Below are 19,430 nucleotides of genomic sequence, written 5' to 3'. Positions count from 1 at the left end.
CTCCGTGTAAGGCTAGCCTCTCCAGGAAGCGGCTGGAAATCGAGGATCGTATTCCTCGTAATCCAAGCTTCTGGGGTTGCTTCTCATTGTACGCTCACCACCACTCCTGATGTCATGATTGTGCTGACGCTGAAACTCGTTGGGGACCGCGTATAGTTGAGGGCGGTCTTCGTAGTGCATTTCTCGTTGGGAGGGATGCCGAACTGGTCTTTTGATGAAGTAGCTGCCGTAGGGGTCGAATACTTCTACTATTTCGTACAATTCGAGTGCGTGGCTTTCGTACTGAGGGTATGGAATGTGATGTGCCTGCCTGCGCACATGGGTGTGGTCGTTTTCATAGCCATTGCCCAAGTGGGTGTTGTAGCGGCTGCTCATTGCAGATATGGTCTGGACAGGCTTTGTATATCCTTGCTGGTTGACACCGGTTCTTCGGTACTCCATGTGCCTGGGGGTCGACGGTGGTGGTGGAATCCCATGTTGCGGCAGCCTGGTATGGGATTCATCATGTATGCGATCATGTCGCCTTGACCACACAGCGGGCTGCTCAATAACTTCAAATCCATCGAGTTCCAGGCAAGGGACCGCAGAACGCTCGTTGCTGCATCTGAAGGTTACCTCAGCCAATGCCGATGGCTGCTGCCACTCCGTTTTTGGTGATCGACTAACAGCAGCGTAGCTATTGTCGTTCCGTCCAGCTCCATGGCCACAGCCGGGAGTCTCAAACGCCCACGGCAGGGCATCTGAAACCACGTCGAGAACCTCCTTGTCATCGCCTATTACACTTCGTAAGTTCGTCAAGGTTGATGTTTCAGGAAGCCAAATCATGTCCTGCCAGTCGAGTGGCTTATCAATGGATGACACCACTTGGTTGCTATGCGTCCTATCGAAATGCCTTGAGAGTTTGACCAGTGTGTAGTCCTTGGACTTAAGACTCGAATGAGAGTTCAGTTTACAAGGCTTACATGAGAGGCCAGGAACAGAGCCAAGTTGACTCATAGAGTTGTGAGTTTTAAGCGCCCTGGTGAACAATTTCAAGGGCGCTGCCTCAGAATGCTTGGTCTGGAAAGATTTTGCTATATGGTGGATGACAGCACACACTCTTACAGAATTCTGGAGCCCCTTAACTTTCGCCAATTTCCGCCAAGTCTTCTTGGCTACCATGACAATATCATCTAGGTATTCTAAATTTGGAGTCGGAGCTTTCGCAGATTGGACGTCTGTCCCGTGGTTTGTAGACAAACTCATACCCAGATCCGGGGTATACGGGCTATACTCCAAGCCAGGCTGCGCTGTCACCGACTGTGGCAGTTCAGGGATGCGGAGGAGAGAATTATCCGAAGGCTCTGTCTTCGCTTCTGTCCTAAATTCAGCAGAACGCTGTGAATCAGCTTTGAAGACGGGCTTCTTTGGCCATTCCGCTCTCCAATGTATAACAGAGTCACCCAGACTCAAGGCTTTTGTATGATTGGAGGCATAGTGCCACAGCATGCCATATAATTTATAGAACTTGGTGCTTCTTGCACAGCCATTGCAACGAAAGACATTCTTACGGACGGCATTGGTGTAGGGTTTGATTTTCTCGTCAAAAACCCATTTCATGTCCTCCAAAGTGAGCTTCCGGGTCCAAGGTGCTTCTGGTGGTTTGGTGATTAGCCTCTTCCCTGAAGCTTTGTCTGCTTTGGCATCATTCGCAATTTTCGCGTAAAATTTGTTGCGGACGTAAAGAAGAATGTCTGCCGCAAATTGAGGGGCGTTCTCCTCGGTCACCGTTTTGATACGCCACTCATTTTGGATGATTTCATCGGCAAATTCAGATATTTGGCCTCGCAAGAGTCCCTGAGCTTGATCCCAATCGGCATTCGTCCCTATGGCAACACCCCGAGGACCATGAGGATCTGCCGCAACCAAGGCTCCGTCTGAAGAATGGGTACTCGACACAATTTTCTTTAGATGCTTGGGCTTCTTTTTCTTTCTCTTTTTGCGTTTATTGGCTTGAAGTTCTCGTTCTTTGATCTCTGCTTCCTTTCGCTGCAGCAGGAAACGCGGTCTCAGAACCTGCCAAGCTTTGGCATTTAGCGGCTTGGTTGATTGAAGAGCCTCATGGAAGGCCGGCATATGTGCAAGAACATTCGGTAGAATTGGCGGCTTTAAGGTTTTTGCCCGCCGCTCAATTTCACCTCGTCTTGCAGCCTTGAGTATCTCTGCTTCCTCACTTGTTGGCTTCGATTTGCAGTCAGATACTGTCATATCCTCAATGGAGGTGGTCTGAGCCGACTCGACTGGAGCATTTTCTTGAGCTGGTAGATCTGCAAGTCCCGAGGCTGGAAGACAGTCATGATGCACGGGCAAATCTTCTCTGTGCTCACCATTAGTGCGAGCCTTCATCTCAACCGATTTGTTGGCTGTTATAGCCAGGCGTCCAGAGTCCGGCGAACGCCTAGTAGTCAATTCTTGGTTATTGGCAGCAGTCTGGACGCAAGCTCTGGGGCTCAGTCTGTGCATTTCATACACGCCGGCAGCAATATGCCACCTTTCCCATCGAGCAACATCAGCCAGACAGCGTTTACCCTCCTGCCCAAGGCCTTTGATCCATTCCTCTGCAGCAGCGGGACCAAGTCCCTTGACATCTTCAAATGCAGATTTGATATTTTCAATTTGCTCATTCCAAAACACCTTTATAGGCTGGGCATGTGATAAGCTTGTGGTAGAGACTAGTACGTGGGGAGGTACAACATGATTCTCCTGGCTTAAAAAGACCATTGGCACCCCGGGGAGTAGCGCAGATGGTGTGGACGAGTTTAGAAGTAGATCAATCTCCTATGGAGTATTAGGTGAGAGGCCTTGCCAAGGGACATTAAAGCACATACCGTAGTACTCTTGGCCCTAAGGCACCGACCACACGACACAATAAAGAAGGGAAACACGGGAGAGACACCCTTGGCGCCAGGCCCTCGCCTCCACTGGTCCCCTGAGATATCGGCGGCGGAATCATCACGAAACTTGCAAAACTGGCAAACTCGTGAGCAGCAAAGGCGCCACATTTCCAATTCTGATCTGCCTTCCAAAGCCGCTGGCATCCGCGGCCAGAACAGACGTCGTGATGCCTGCCATATGGCATCAGATTCTAACCTCGGGAGACTGCGGGTGTCAGAGGTGCCGAGAACACGTGTTGACTTGAAGCCAGACGAAGGGTCGAGGTAACTGTTGAACTGTTTGTTCACTAACATCAAGCTACCCAGGGTACGTGGTGGAACAAAGGTAAAAACATGGTGCCATGCCTCCGCTGGCAGTCGTGATGCCATATTTTGACGAATAGATTGAGGAGAACCCGGCGCCTCCTGGTCGTCTTGGTCCAGCCGAACTCGCTTGGAGCTTCGGAGCTCCTCGGCGGAGGGGCCACCTGCCAAATTCCTCTTTCGCTCGGCATCTTGAAGATTATTCGGTCGATTCTTGTTCGGCTGGGGACCCTTGGGCAGCCTGATTATGAAACGCTCTCCGCGCTCATCCAAATGGTATATATCAGCGGCCATCGAGCCGTGGTCTGGATCTCGTGCATGCTGCGTGTAGTTTTCGAGTTTGGATTGGCGGAAACGCATGCTGTTCAGACCCGGGCATGCAAGATGCTATCCTAATATACGATTCTGAAAGAGGTCTCAGTGCATAATGAACGGGATAGTAAATCTGATCCTTTCTTCCCGGGCACCATTGCGACCAAATGATGGAATATAGCTGCCCCAATGTGATGGATTGATGTAGAAATTTTTCTATCCTACCGTCCAGAGGGGCGAAAAGTGTCCCACGGATGCAACATTGGCCGTTGAAAATGAGAAGCCACGTAAGAGTGAAGCACCAAGCTGAGGAACCGGATGATAAATGAGTGCAGGGTGTTTTTGCCTTTTTTTGCGGATTAGTTTTTGACATATGAAATTACACCCTTACCTACCTGCGTGTATGTACATACATAAGTAGGTGGTATTGCAAATCCTGACTAAGCGGCGCTGTCACTATTGCCTGAGAATCACTTCACCTCTTTCTTCCTCACATTTTCCTGCATATTTTCCATCTGTCAATTATCTATGCAGTGCACACTAACACGTGAAACGGAGATTCTAAGAGTAGTGTGGGTGATATTAATTCTTGCTCAAGCTAGTCAGTTCAGTGTACATCAAATCAGCGAGCACCATTTTTTGTTGACTCCTACTGTCACGATGCCAAGCTACATATAACGTCAAATGCCATTCAAAAATGCCGTAACAATCCCTGCACGACCCTACTGGGAGTTCGTCATGTTGGCCTCCTGGTCATTTGATTCCCCGCCATAAATCTGAAAGCTTTGGTCTGCACCCCAATTTGCCGCTTGAGCATAATTCTCGAATGCACCCTATACCCCTGTTAGTCAGCGTGCAACCTCCAGCTATCATTATCCCTAACGCAGTGCTTAACATACCCAGTCAAAGGTGGACAACTCCGGGCCAGACCCAGAGCTAGCACCTATATTTGTGAACATAGACAATGGTGACTGGGCGCCGATGAGATTCAGCCCGTCACCCGCTAAGTCACCAAGATTCGGAGCGGGAAGGGTGAATTCCATCCCCATGAATGCACTGCTATTGGTGTTGGTGAATGGGCTCATTCCAGTGCCGAATTCAATAAGTCCTTCTGACTTGATTGTGTCCGTTCCAAGTGACGCATATGACGGATCCAATGCGGAGCTAATCGCATCAGTAGATGGGAGGTCATAGCGCGTATTGGATGACCCGTTTGAGTTTTTTGTCGGGTTCTGTAACTTCTGCAGCATAATGTCGATCGTCTTGGACGCTTTGAAAGCCTCCACTGAGCCATCTGCGAGGCTCTTCCAGATGATCGCCGCGTCTTCCAGCGTGCTAATCATCCTGGCCCTCTCCTCTGGAGACCATCGGAATGCACCCTCGGTGTCTTCAGGCAACTCAGACTGCTCAGCGAGATTATCGTAGTGAAGATCCAGAACGATAAGCATGGCTGGAAGAGTAAATTCCTTGATCGCGACCGACTTGACGTACCACTTCATGGTTCGCAGTCGACCGTTGCTCTGCGATTCACGATGGAGAGTTTGCAAGTGCTCCATGGCTTGCAATGATGCCTCAATGGCGCTTCTCCTTGAGTGTGCGTACCGAGGATTTTGCCTTGCTCTGCAGATGTACTTTCGATGTAACAAGCACATAATCTTTTGGCATAGAATGTCAATGTTGAATCTAGCAACAATCAGCATGACCGGGTCTCGCGAGCCGGCCAGAGGGCTGATTTTCAGATGAGGAGGCAGCTCTTGCATGATTTGCCGCAGTTTGGCGTCAAAACGAATAATTTCATCGTAAGGTACGCCCTTGTCTACTCTGTTTGTTGCCTGCAGGATACTGCCGAGTTCGATGCACAACCTGGCCTTGGCGATCATATATGAAACTGGAGTCGCCTCAGTAATAGGTCTCGAAGGAGGCAACTGCCTAGTATCTCTGTTAAATTCGTCATCATAGATATTATTTGGTAGCTGCGTATCACAGTCGTGATCATATATCATGCTTGGTAGTGACACCTGGTGAGAGAAAATGACGTCGGCCATGCGAACCAATGCCCAAGTTCTTCTTCTCATTTCCTGCTGGGCGTATCAGACGGCTGTGATCAATCTTCTACAACAGAAATCTGAGCTTACCGCTTGGAATGGGGTTAACGACGGAAACCACTTTGCGTCTCTGTGGTAGCCCATCCGGAAGGCTATTCTGATAGTCAAAGATACAATCATCCATAGGCCGAGATCAGCATCCCAACGGGAGGAGTACTCGCCAAAAACGTAGAGCAGCATGGTCTCCACAGTGTACTCTACTGGCTTGGTGTAGTCGGCCTTCATCAGGCATTGCACAGTCCGCAATCTGTACTCAGCAGCAAGTTCCAACGTCCTGCCTCGCCACTCTGCGGGCTCATCTCCGACTTTGTGATAACTCAACATGGCAAGAGACAATATTGCGTATAAAAGACCCAACCACATCACGGGTGTTTTCGATGGGTCTTGCCAGTGGTCCCGGAGTTGTTGTGAAAAAGTCGGTCCATGGATGATGCTGACAGCATTGTCCATGGAATTGAAGTAGCGACTGCAGAGCGCAAGAACATTTGATTTGGGTGGGAGCTCATCACGCAGTTCTACTTCGGACGCAGGGGATGCGCCCAGAAGCAATGTAGGCCCTTCCCGTGCGGTCGCCGGCTTTGATGATCTGACCTTCTCGTAACTTGACTCGAGTTCGTTTTTGTGACTGGTGAAGTAGTTTTTGACCTCCGCGATGTCTGCTAGAATCAGATGCCAGTGTTCCTGGCCAAAATACATTGACTTTCCCCTATCAGCGTCAACTTTGAGAACGCCAATGGACTTGGCAAGATGATCATCCACGTCACTGTCGTCTTCTGCCATGGTTGCCTCCTCGTCACGCGCTATCTGAGCCGAGGAGCCACTGTCGGTAACCGACTGAGAGGTGGATAAGCTGGTACGCGGGGCGTTAGTCTCAATATTTGCGCCGTTGTGCATCAAGGAAAGCACAAGGCCCTCAAGCCTGTCTATCCTATTTTGCATATCGTCGGGGCTCGAATCAGCTTGGTTTTGACTTTTCTTTCGAGAAGCGGGGGCTGCGTAGGAGCATGATGTCGTGTCCTTGCCCTCGCGCTTGGTACAATTGCTGCATGGGTGACTTCGATCGCATTTCCTGGATGCATGGGTTAGTAAAAACAATGGAAGTCTTCGTTCATGCTAGCCAGTCGTCTTACAGCCTGGTATGAAATGTTAGTATGACTATCATTATATGGGCGGAGTTCGCCCGTTGGCTTACTTACTTTCTTGTACGACACGGATAACAGCTCAGTGGTACTCGATTTCTCTTGCGCACCACACGAAACTGCTCTTCAGGCGACCCCTTGCCTGTGGAAGAGTTTGTAGAAGGTGGTGTTGGCGTCATTTTGTTCGAATTGTTCTGGATATGGTGGGTGGATGAGGAAAAGCCGGGTGGCTAGGCTGTTTCGGAGATAAGACCTTGGATGTCCAGATGGCCAGGTATGGAATCGCCGTCAACAGAATCGGCCTCACCCAGCAGTGTAGTCAAGAACCCCGTTGAGAAGCGCGGTAAGACCTAACTAGTATGAAAACGACCTGCGGCAACGGCGACTAGATTGAAAGATGATGTGTAGTGAGGAGGCTAGAAACGATCCAAGTTGGCGCTGATTAGAAACCGACCGTCTGCTATGATGTGGGCTGTCGTAGCTGGTATATTGCGCACCTGAATAGAACGCACTTCAGAAACGATGGCACACAGCCTGGATAGAAGCGATGAAAACGAAAACACCGGATGTTCTTTCCGGGTTAAAAGCCTGCTTCTCCCAGAAGTAACGTTTCGTCTATTGAGCGCGGGTTGAGATTGGAGTCGAAGACCCCACCAAAGTGCATGCGTGCCAGAGCCTCTTCTTGAAGTTAGATGCACACAATATCAAATGTCGGTATCGAATTGATTGGATGCCAATGCAGCGACCGAGTCGATACGAAATGGTTACAATGTAGGAGAAACGGCGCGGACGGATGGTCGAAGCGAAGGAAGGACTGGTGAACGGATGCTGGAGACCAACTACGAGAACCAGACGCTGATGCTGCAAACATGTAGAGCACGCAGTCGGTCGGTCGGTCGGTCGGCCAGTGGAATCACGAATCTGCGTAGCAAAAGAGGGCAAGCCCTTGGCGATGAGGTTGAGGAGAGAAGAGGGAAGCGAAGAAGCCGGCATTGGCTGTACTTATTTTATCTAAGCAATGCGCCTCGATTCTGCATTCGTGATGGCCGCACCACTCTTCAATGTTCCCACCTACTGGCACTAACCGGCGAAAATGGGGTGCATGCATGATGCTGCAGCCAAGCGCAAGCCTCGACTTAACGTCGAGCATACTTAAGTAAGGTGAAGGATGTGGGAGTCGAACTCTATTAGAAGGCGGACGTGCGTCTTCTAATTTAACGGCACGGGTACTTGAACCATCATGACAGACTGCCAGAGTCCACAAGTACCCGACACTTCGCAGGCCGCCTAGTACAACAACACGGTCCTTGGTGGACATCTGGAACTTAATGTGTCTGGTCGTTCTACTACCTTCACGGAGGAAAGCCGCAAACCCCGAAAATATTCGACACGCCCGTGATTTTGGCGCTACTATGTACCGCCGTTTACTCCGTACTGCAATGCGAAGCCACCATTTGCAGTGTAAGTGAGAGACACAAGGCTACCGGGTGCTTGCGTGGACAAATATGTCTGGTGTCAAGTATGTGGACAAAGTGGACAGCTCGCAACCATGGCTTATCAGTCGTTGTGACTCACATCACATCGTTGACACACACGGCGAGTAGCAGGAGGAGTTTGATGGAGACTTGACGAGGGAAAAGAGGGGTCTCTGATGCTACAGTGATTTGTAAGCCATATTGGCATAAAATCACCTTCAAGTTTCCGATGGGGTGCTTTTGGGCTTTTTCTGCTGGCTGGCAATCTTCTTGCGGCTTGTGGGTGTCTGGTGGGCGTTGGAGGAGGCGAACTTTCATGGCTGATTAATTGCACAAGACGGTTCATGTACGGAGTAATAGAACTGCATCGGCCCTGTCCCCTTCTTTAGGACGTCTCTTATTGGTCGCAGGCTTGGTGTGCTGCGATAATTCATTGGCTCACGACTTTCTCAACTCCCGTAAGGAGTAGACTACTGTCGACGGTATGCTGTCACCCTCCATGATATATGAAGGTTTTCCATCTCATTTGCACGAATATTATAAACTGCATTGTTGCGTCAGCGGATTGTGCATACAATGTTTAAAACCCAACAAATGCGATGCAGCTATCCACGCGTGCAGTCTCGCGAGTTATTAGCATTTGACGATATAATGTAACACGCTATCGTTCCCAAGTTTCGACCACGTTGTCATGCTCGACAGCTCGATCTCCGTCATGACAAGTCATATGTGCCGCTCAATGGTGCCCATGCTGTCCCGATTTACCTGAAGGTCCAGCAGGGTGGGATAAACAGCCAGTCTCTTGATACCTTACCCATATATTACCCGACAACCATGGACTTCCCCCAGAGCGTCGGAGTGGCGTGGCTCCAAGACCACGATGCAGTTTTCCACTCATATCTGACAGAAAGCGTCTCAGTTCCTGTGCCATATCAACACCGGGATTCTGCAAGTACCCTACTAAGCGTGCCGCCTGGTCATATTCGTTCCTCAAGCAGCAGCATCAGCAGTGCCACCCACGGCATATGGTTTGAAGAAATCCTCATTATTGCCCATTTCCTCCTTGATCTGGGTGACCATGTCAGCAACTGGAGTCATGATGAAGCGTCGTGAACGGTAGCAAGCAGTCGTTGATATGTCACTTACAATATCCAAACCACCAACAAGCTCGCCATCAATCCACAACTGAGGGTAGGTGGGCCACTCCGCAAATTCCTTCAGACCTTGCCGAACCTCATCGTCTGCCAAAATGTTAAAGAAGCCGTACTTGACAGAGTTCTCTCGCAAGATGCCAACCATCTGCCGTGAAAAGCCGCATTGAGGGTCACTAGGAGTTCCCTTCATAAACAGCATGACAGGTGCGGCCTTGACAAGATCGGCCAGGCGCTTGAAGAGCTCCTCCTTCTGCTTCTCGGGATCGACATTCGCCCCGTCCGTTTTGGTAACCGGCGCATTGGTCTGGTTGGTACTGTTGACAGCGGCGGTCGGCGCAGATGCGTCCTTTTGGGCATTCGTCTCGATGGCGGTTCTGACTTTGACGGCGCTGCTGCCGCTGACAGTCTCCACGACCCGACCGTTTCGAACGAGGACAAGGAACGGAACAGCGGTGACATCATAGGCCTCGCTGATATCACTTAGCTCCTCGGCGTTTATAGATACCCATTTGGTGTTCAAAGGGTCTGTGACGGGATATTCTGAGGCGAGGGTGGAGAGGACTGTGGCCATCTGAGCGCATGGTGCTGCCCAGGGTGCGTGGAAGGAGACCACCAACAGGGTCGAAGAAGGCAGGGAGGCGAGAGTCTCGTCCCACTGCGACTGAGTGGTAATCTCAGTGATGGTTGACATGTTGAATGATGAAGGGACCCTGTAGGCCTAAGCGATGTACGATGTATCGTGCACACGTGCTGTCTGCTATCTGTGGCGTTAAAATGCGGTGCGGTGCGATGAATAGAAGCAATGATCGTTTGGATGATGGAAATTTGGCGGGGCAACTTTTTGATTTAGAGGGACTCGAACTTCGGGGGACGGAAAAGAAGGCCCTGAAGGAGGGGCAACGGTGGTAGCCTGTGGTTGGACGGCCTTGCGTCATTTTGGTCGCATGGCATTGGACCACTCGGCGGCAAGTTTTGGCGTGGCCGGAAACCAGCGAACGTGAAGGGCCGGATTAGACATCAATTGAAGGGATCCACGGTGTCGCCAGCGATCATATATTCGGACTCGAGATGCTGATGCGTCCCTCCCTGGGTGGTTGCGTGGATGCATGGATGCGTTGTTAATTTCATGACATGTCGCTCGCGCAGAAGTCGCAATGAGGGCGGTCTGACGGAGCTGGCCTGAGGGGAGGGAACTCGTTTCGCGACATCCAGCTGGCCGAAAGAGAGGGAAAACCAGTAACAACAATACTAAAAGTGATATAAATCCAATCGACATCACACATTGATGCGATGCAGGCGTGCATGGCAGGTCGAGTGCCTGCTTAAGTACCTCCCAGGTACCTACTTAAGTACCTAGGTACCCTAGGATACCTTTTGCCTCGCATTCTCAAGTGCTACGTCTGAGGATCCCGACCCGCTTGAAGCTACTGGACTCCGTACTTCACAGCCGCCTTCAGCTCCAAGCTCCGACACTTTTAAGTACAGTGGGGGGGCAAAAGTCCACCATCCGGTGGGCTGGCAGGTAGATTACATGTAGTGAGTGCCTCACAAGGCCTCAAGTGCTCTGTCAGAGTTCTGCCCCTGGAACACCCTGACATCCATGTCCGTACGTCAGCAGTTCGCACTCTGGACCAAAAGGCTGGTTTGGCCCCGCCTTGCGCCCCGAGCAACGTCAACGTCAACGTCGCCAAAATCCGAGCTCAGCTTGTGGCTTCATAAACCACCGCAGCACCATTTCCTAGCTCCGCCTGGCCAGCAACTCGCTCATTCTCCCCGTCGCCATCTCTCTCACTTCCAGGACAACTGTTGCACTCCGCCGATTCTTCCGGGTTTCAGCGTCCTTTAGTCTGATTCCCACCCCCGACCTATCATACAGAGCTGTCCTTCCAAAGCCATTAACCGGCCCCGCATTCTAAGGAGCCAGGAGCTTTGCTGCCCGATTTAACCGCAACTCTCGATCGACGTCATTGTCTCTTCTTAATTTCTTCAACAACCGAACCCTTCTGACCTCGGCTTCGGCCGTTATTCAAGAACATGGCGTCGTTGAACCTGTCCATCAACGGCCCTTCCATAAAGAGCAGCTACAATGGCGTGGTCAATGGCCCTCCTCCCGCTGGCACCTCGGCCACACTTGCACTGTGGGCGCTCTTCTCCGTCCAAGCTCCCTTGATGAACGCTTTCCAAGACAGTGGTTCCAAGGAGAGTATTCTCAAGGTTGAAAACACCGGAGGTGAGAACATCCCGCCACGAAACCGGCGCGACGAGTGTCTTGTTCCCTTCGCTACACCCACAGTTCTGACGTGAGATTACACAGGTGGTGAACTGGCTGATTTGATCGAGGACTTCAATGAAGGCCGCATTCAATTCGCTTTCGTAAAGGTCAAGGACCCCAATACATCTCTCCCGAAGAATGTCCTCATTGCCTGGTGCGGCGGCGGCGTTCCTGAGCGCACCAAGGGCTACTTCACGAGCCATCTCAATGCTGTGGCCAAGGTTCTTCACGGATACCACGTCCAAATAACCGCGCGCTCTGATACTGACCTGGAGCCCGAATCAATTATGCAAAAGGTTGCCGATGCTTCCGGAGCCAAATATTCTGCCGGCGGTTCTGGGGATGTAGCTCGAGCAGCGCCTCCCCCAGTCAAGTCGAAGCCTGTCTTTACGCCGACCGCTTCCAGCACGGGTAGGGCATTTGATCCCCTTGTTGCTGCGCGCTCCCGGAGAGATGAGAATGTTGATGAGGAAGGATGGGGTGTCGATGCCCCCCCTGTCACGAGAACCGAGATTCAAAAGGTGGAATCTGCATACAAGCCTACAAAAGTCAACATGGCGGAGCTCACGAAGCAAAAGCCGGAGCCTTCACGATTTGATGCCAGCAGTCGACAGTCTGACGGAACTAGCGATGTTGTAGGAGGAGGATATCAGCCTGTGGGCAAGGTAGATATTGCCGCTATTCGAGCTGCCGCACAGAGAAAAGAGGATGACAGGCCCACGCCGGTGAAGGGCGCGTACGAACCAGTTGGGAAAGTCGATATTGCAGCCATTAGAGCCAGAGCCCAAAAACCTGTTGAACCACGGGAAGAAGAAGCTGCGGCGGAACCCAAGCCTTTGGCCGACCGAGCCGCGGCCTTTTCTCACCCCGCCCACTCGGAGAGAATAACGTCATTGCCCAAACCCAAGGTTGCTAACAAGTTCGGAGGCGCCTCCACGTTCACCGGTACAAAGGCACCGACTCCAGGAGGTCTAGGTTTCGGCGGTCCAACTCCTGCTCCCAATGTGCCTGTTGGATCTGCCAGCCGAACTTTTGCTGACCAAGGGGGCAAGACTCCCTCACAGCTTTGGGCTGAAAAGAAGGCTAGACAGGGCGGGTCAACTGTTGGCGCCGGATCTTCGCCTGTTGCTCCAGCATCGGTTACGCCTCAATCGAGTGGAGGGCAAGGATGGAAGAGCGGCTATACTGGAAAGTCCTGGGCCGTGCAAGCACCGGGCTACTCCCGAGATGGACTGGTTGAAAGCGAGCAGCAGCATGCCGATGACCGCCAAAGAGGACCTGCAGACGAGGCTAATGACTCTGCTTCTGGCGTCTCTGCTTTGAGAGATCGTTTCAAGGATACTTCGCTCATCGGCTCAGCACCTACACCCCCTGCGCCACGCCAGGAAGATGCGCAATCTGTTCCCCCTCCACCTGTGCCCGATACCTCTAGACCATCCGGCGGCTTCGCTCTTCCTGGCCTTCCCAGCAGACCGCCGCCAGCTGATGAGGAGGAAGAGGAAGTGGAGGCGCATGCTTCTACATATGAGCCTGCTGGGCAAAGGGAGCCATCGCCTATCCGAGTGGCGGCGCCTGTCGCTCGTGCTACGGAACCCGAACCAGAGCCTGAACCCGAGCCCGAGCCTGAACGACGACCTCTCCCCCCTCCTCTTCCCGCCCAGGAACCAGAACCTCCGGCTCCAGAAGTTGCTCGACCACTAGAGCCGGAGACAGAGCCAGATCATGGAGCCGCCGCCGGAGGCCACCGCGCCGTCATTATGTATGACTATGAAAAAGCAGAGGGCAACGAAATCGACCTTGTGGAAGGCCAGGTTGTTATCAACATCGAGATGGTAGACGCGGACTGGTGGATGGGAACGAACCACCTGGGAGAGAGCGGGCTATTTCCCAGCAATTATGTTGAACTAATCGAGGAAGAGGCTGGTGTCACCCCGTTGGCAGCTGCAGAAGCTCCCTCGGCACCCTCGCCTGCTGCTCGTGGAGCTCCAAGTGCCCCCGCGGCGGCTGGGCCGACTGCAACAGCTTTGTATGACTATGAAGCGGCGGAGGATAACGGTGAGTAAAATGCGTGCATACTGGGTTTATAAAGGACAATGACTAATATGGTTTAAAAACAGAATTGTCATTCCCAGAAGACGCGAAAGTTACAAACCTCGAATTCCCTGATGAGGACTGGTGGTTTGGCCATTATGGTGGCCATGCGGGACTTTTCCCATCTAACTACGTGCAACTGGACTCTTAGGCTTGAATGGTTAAAGAGTCTTTGCTTGTTTAGCAAGGGGTGAAATGTGTTTGCATTTGGCCCTTGGTAGCAGAAAATATTTCGTAGCTGTTTGCAACTACTGGACCGCCCATGGTGGTAATAAAATTATGAATTAGGTTTATGCTTATATGCCATGTTGGAAACAATGTGCTCTTTGAAGAAATTCCTGCTTCCTCGAATCTCCATATAGTTAAGACGAGGTTGATCGATTATGAACCCGTTCATAGTGCGCCTTACCCCTGCAACCATACACACTACATTTTGTCATCACCAGTGTCACTGCTCAGAGTATTAGAGTCACATTACTGTTGCATCATACAATACGAGTATCTTGACCACGTTCACACAAGACCAACAAAACGAGCACATCAAGATATCCACTCCTTTTATGAGACATCGCCCTCTATTACCATAGCCTAGTCCTAAAACAGCCCGGGGGCCTCACAGCACATCATCACCTGTGAGATCCCAATCCTTCTCAACAGGGTTATAAAAAAAGCCCGATCCTGAACAACTAAAAGCGACGAAAGTCCCGTACACCGCGAAAGCAGCAAAGCAAGAATACATAAAGGACGCCATAAACCTTCCCTTAGCGAAGACATGTCTTGAACCAATGAACCTGCTTGCCCCTGCAGGCTTCTGCCATTCGCGATAGTAATTGACATGGATGTGGATACGTAGCGCGTCGTCGTGTTGCAAAAGGGACGTTAGGGGGGAAGCAATGGGATATATGGAGGAATAGAATAAACTGAATAAAAGGGTGTTTTCTCGGCGTAGTTCGATATGAAAGGATTCGTGTTCATGGCGACTGGCACAGGGAAAGCGTAGGCATGATCTGCTTTGGGAAAGCTCTAGGTCGATGGCTGTGGCCAGCAGTCTTTGGGCGGTGTGATGGTTGAATGGCGCTTACAGGAGGCACTCGCAGCAGTCGATGCTGAACGACGGGTTAGCACAGGGGTTCTTGATTCCTGCATTACCACCAAGTGATGTGCGTATACGCGCTTGAATGAGACCGGACCGGCCTTGGCTCTCACGGCCACCATTTGGCGGTGTATGGCAGGGGGCATTATTGAGGGATTTGCTCTGTTTAGAAAAAAAAAAGCGTGAGTGGAATGAATACTTACCAGCATTCGCAACCTTCTTCGACGGCACAGCAGCAGCAAAGAGCTGCGAGACAGGCCACTAAGCAGTTATTGCTGCCACCACGTCGCCCACGAGATTCCTGCTGTGGAGGAGCCTGCTGGTACTGCATGGGAGGCTGGCCCTGAGGAGGAGCATAGTACTGTCCCTGGGGAGGACCGTATTGACCCTGGGGCGGACCGTAGCTCTGTGAGTCGGCGGAAAACGCGATGGTTAGCGTCAGAACGTTTCGGGACTCTGCCGCGGCGAGCAAACAGATACAAACTAGGGAACTAGTGAGAGCTTCCAGAGCTTCAAACTTACGGCCTGAGGATGGGCGGGATAGCCGCCCTGCTGGCCCTGGTAGTACTCCTGGCTGGACATTGTGAGACGGTAGTGGTGGTGAAGGAGGAGGATGGGGAGGAGAGAAGCTGTGTGTAGAGCGACGACGGAATTGAGCGCGGGCGACGAGGTAGCGAGGGTTGTGTATTAAAGTATAATACGAGAATGGGGTCAAAAGACTGAGGAGAGGTAAAGAGGAAGTTAAGAGGCGAGAGGTCGGAGGCGGAGCGAGGGGGGTGTTCGATTGAAATGTCAATCTACGGAGTACCTAAGTACTTAAGTAGGGTACTCAGAACGGCGGAGCACGGGAGCTTAGTGCATGTCTACCTCTAAGTACTTACTTTAGGTACTTGTATGTACCCAGGTAGAATTACTACTACTACTCCGTACACGGCATAGTTGGGAGTCAGATGCACCGACATCAGACTGGGACAGTCAAGGCAGGCCCCCGTAACCAAGAGTCAATAGGCTTAGATGCAGCAGACTAGCGCGCGTGTACTCCGTACAGCACTGGACTCTTTGTCTGAGATGAGTTGACGCCTGTTGACCTGCAAGCAGGCCGGCCTGGTGCTATTTGGATGCTGCCGGTGGAGCATCGGAGCACCAGAGCCCTGGAGGCCTGGGGTTGTGCGGGTGAGGGCGAGGACCTGGACATGACATGTCTAAACACAGAGGCACAGCCCATGCTGCGTCTCGCAGCTCAGTGCTACTACTCCGTACTCTTGACATGGATGGTAGATTGGTTCAGCGCCGACGGAACTGGTGGGCTGTTTTCACAAAGCAGCGCGGGAATAGCACAAAAGCGCGCGGGTCAGGGTCAACTGGTCATTTGGAGGCGCCAGACGGCTTGGCGTAGAACGCGCTGTCTTGTCATTACAGACATGGAGCGACAACAGTATGTACATGCATGTATACTCGACCACAGACCTAGTGAGATTGGCAGACGCAGCACTTGAGGGAGTGCTCCAAGCACAGCACTGGGATGGCCCTGGACGTGATAGTGACACGGTTAGCAGCCATTGATGGCTGCCAAGACAACGACAGCTGGCATCAGGGTGCACAAGTGACCTAAAACAAGAATGTTTTTTTTTTGCTACAGAGTATTCCCTAATACTATCGGACTACGGAGTACTACTGCGTCTGCCCACAACACAGGAATATGACCGGGCGCCAGGTGCCTAACAACCACTTCCAACCCACGATTCACCCACGCCCCCCCTCAATCCTTCCAAACGACAGCCATCGACCAATATTAGCTGCGAGACGCACAAGACAACACGGAGCACCCTTTGTACAAGTTGCAAGGCAGCCCAAACAGCGGGCTAGAGCTTAAACCTTCGTGTTTTGGTGTCGCCGTGGCGCCGCCACACCCAGACAGCTTCCAAAGGGCATGGAACTGAGAACAAAAGAAAAAAAGAGCTTCCAACATAGATCAACCACGCAACCACCCCCTGCTCGTACCAACTACATCAGGCAAAGGCAAGACCCCTCCGGGTCAAATCTGGGGCCCTGGGATGCCGAAGTTCCGGGACAGGGGCTCTGATTAGGCCCCTGGTTGGAGGGAGCTGGACGAAGCACTGGAGACCATGGGGTGGCCGATTGTGGCGCGGTTCATTCACGTTTCGCTGCTGCTGAAGATGGCAGGCAGGATGGATCCCTCAGGCTGATTGACTTTCTGCTGCTGCAACATTGAGCCTACGAGGAGGGCTGCCGGGCTTCAGCGGTTGGTGGCGATGCTGACGACGGTGTGTGATGCATCTTGCTCGGCCTGGGAGACAAGACGTAACTAACTTATTTTTAGGGATCTGTCTACCCACCTGACCGTGGGAATCTATCGACACGTTCGCATGAAAGACAGTGGCTCGGAGTAGCACTGGGGTACGTGGATTTCATCGACACCATGGAGAGGCCTCCTCGGTTGTATTGCGTGTCGAGGCTTCACATGATGCTGATGCTCATCCTCATGACGTACGCACGCCTTAATTATCCAGCGCAGAGCCGAGAGTGCAGAGTGTTCTTTCGATACTCCGTACTTGAAACCACAACCGCGGGACAGTCATCCATTGGCGCTGGCATCCGATACAGATTTCAGAACGTGGCCCCTGCAAAAGTGTGACGGGCTGCTTACACCGTCAACGGTAACCACAGATCTATGGCATTTGGGACGAATCCCGGTCCCGGGCCTTGGTTGCGCGCTTACTTCGTATATATAACTTGGAAGAGTTATGACGCTGCAGATGTTCAACGATGAATGTATGTACGACTGCATAGTACATACCCTGGTCGCTAGGGCTGGCAACCCAGCCAGCCTCTACTTGGTGCTCTACATATGTATGTACAATATAAGGTTGGTCACTAACCTCGTCGAGTCCTGTATCGTGGATGATTTGCCTTTGTGTACGGAGTACTCCGTATGCTGTGCATCTGCGCCTTTCACCATTGGCGAGGTTCTACTATGTAGAGCCATGGCCACCAACAATGTGCACAATCGATACGGCGGCATTTATTCGCCCGAAGCACTGCTTCCTACCATGTCGAGCCACGGTAGACAAGTTACCCTCGCCTGAAGATTGGGATCATCAATGGAAACCCTCCCAAGCTCATTTCCTCCCCACTGCCTGCCATCGTCCCCAATCATCCCCAATACACAAGACATACTCCGTGCCTCGCCAACAAAAAAAAAAAAAAGATGCAGCGGAAGTCGACCGAAGAGAATGCGCCTACTGTTGAGCCTACCCTCCCACCGCCCTCCTGTGCTGCGCCTCACTGGCCTTGCATCCCAGATCCCCAGCCAGCCATCAAATTCTCTTGCCAAGCGACATTCTGTCCACGAGGCCTGTCACGGCGTATCGCTTGGCGTGCCCTTTGTTTCATTTCGTTGGGGACCCGAGGGACCCTTTCAACTCTGTCGTGTTGGCTGCTGAGTCCTGACACGTATTGCCAGTTTAGTTCCGTTCCGTCGCGGGAACACCCGCCTTTTGCGAGATTGTCGTGTCCTTCCGACTCTTGGCGTTGCGGGTGGCATGGGGGGTTGGTTAAGCCCAACGTTTACCACGAGCGTCATGAATACCTGGCATCCTCTGCCGGTTGATTCGTGAACTCACCATATTGATTGGCAACAGTTGCTAGCCTTGGGCTGCGTGGGAATAACAACTCAAGGTTTCAAGAGACGGGAAGGTAAAAGGTCACAGTCGCGAAGAGTTTTGTTCTTGGATACCACTTTTGACGATTCACGATGCTGATACCATATCAGTCATATTTGGCCGACCTTTCTTCGCGGAGACTTGTCACACCGCATGTTCTCAAACGGTTCAATCTCATTTGACAACGAAATCACCAGTGCTCACACCCAAACGTCGATAAATTCCAAGAGCGAGTGCCCTTTGAGAAATGTTCCGTTGCGCGCTGGCCGCGAACCCATAAATAAAAAAACAGTCGACCGGTACTGGCAGCCTTTACCGCAAATACTGCTGACTTGAAAATTCCGGATTAGGCTCAGTCCGTGATCTACACTAGGAGGCAAGAAGTATTTGACCTGAAAAGATCCCCTTTTGTTACGCTTGAAGACACTAGGAAATGTTGGTATATACTAGCTATCGGCAAACACATCTTGCTGGGTGGGGACTGTATGTGCTGTTCTAACTCTTGAGGAACTGGCGGACAATGCCTCCGTTCTACCAGTGAGAGAACTGAGAGGCTGTTGCCTTGAAATATGACGTCAGAATATAATCAGGTCTTGGTTTCGCCCTGATATACATATATATATCGAGAAGCAAAGTGGGAGGAGAAGACTGGCCCAACCCACAACCTCCCACCAGAGCTGGACAGCTTTGTCACCTAGTTCTTAACTTGTCGAAACAAGGTTTTGTACGCCAATATGCCACCCAGCAATCTTTCGCAGTTGACGAATTGAAAACCCATGTCTGGTGTCTCAGAGGTTTCCTGCCGCCGTTCGAGTAAGAGGGAGCTCGGGATTCAATCGTGCAAAGAGTCCATCTCACCATCATTCTGAA

At 51.7% G+C, this 19,430-nt stretch overlaps 5 protein-coding genes across 5 annotated transcripts; 1 reads left to right on the top strand and 4 right to left on the bottom strand.

Moving 5' to 3' along the window:
- Positions 1-12: 12 nt before the first annotated feature.
- On the bottom strand, positions 13-3,596 carry G6M90_00g109500 (uncharacterized protein; the record flags this gene model as incomplete). The annotated part of the gene is made up of 2 exons (XM_014688419.1): positions 13-2,817; positions 2,868-3,596. The coding sequence occupies 2 exons, from the start codon at positions 3,594-3,596 to the stop codon at positions 13-15; spliced, it is 3,534 nt and encodes a 1,177-aa protein (XP_014543905.1).
- A 674-nt stretch (positions 3,597-4,270) lies between these two features.
- fsa6_1 (Fusarisetin A cluster transcription factor fsa6) lies at positions 4,271-6,971 on the bottom strand (the record flags this gene model as incomplete). The annotated part of the gene is made up of 4 exons (XM_014688420.1): positions 4,271-4,381; positions 4,448-5,626; positions 5,684-6,722; positions 6,850-6,971. The coding sequence occupies 4 exons, from the start codon at positions 6,969-6,971 to the stop codon at positions 4,271-4,273; spliced, it is 2,451 nt and encodes an 816-aa protein (XP_014543906.1).
- A 2,286-nt stretch (positions 6,972-9,257) lies between these two features.
- grx4 (Monothiol glutaredoxin-4) lies at positions 9,258-10,112 on the bottom strand (the record flags this gene model as incomplete). The annotated part of the gene is made up of 2 exons (XM_066131781.1): positions 9,258-9,335; positions 9,414-10,112. 2 exons carry the CDS (start codon positions 10,110-10,112, stop codon positions 9,258-9,260), a joined length of 777 nt encoding a protein of 258 aa, XP_065987883.1.
- Positions 10,113-11,455: 1,343 nt separating this feature from the next.
- On the top strand, positions 11,456-13,935 carry DBNL (Drebrin-like protein; the record flags this gene model as incomplete). The annotated part of the gene is made up of 3 exons (XM_014688422.1): positions 11,456-11,651; positions 11,736-13,748; positions 13,811-13,935. The coding sequence occupies 3 exons, from the start codon at positions 11,456-11,458 to the stop codon at positions 13,933-13,935; spliced, it is 2,334 nt and encodes a 777-aa protein (XP_014543908.1).
- A 927-nt stretch (positions 13,936-14,862) lies between these two features.
- Positions 14,863-15,459, bottom strand: G6M90_00g109460 (uncharacterized protein; the record flags this gene model as incomplete). Its single annotated transcript, XM_066131780.1, has 3 exons — positions 14,863-14,890; positions 15,081-15,283; positions 15,400-15,459. 3 exons carry the CDS (start codon positions 15,457-15,459, stop codon positions 14,863-14,865), a joined length of 291 nt encoding a protein of 96 aa, XP_065987828.1.
- Positions 15,460-19,430: the final 3,971 nt, after the last annotated feature.

This window comes from Metarhizium brunneum, chromosome 7 (genome assembly GCF_013426205.1).
Source record: "Metarhizium brunneum chromosome 7, complete sequence".
Lineage (NCBI taxonomy): Eukaryota > Fungi > Ascomycota > Sordariomycetes > Hypocreales > Clavicipitaceae > Metarhizium > Metarhizium brunneum.
The sequence above is the reverse complement of the archived record's forward strand: the minus strand, read 5'-3'. Positions and strand labels throughout refer to the sequence as shown.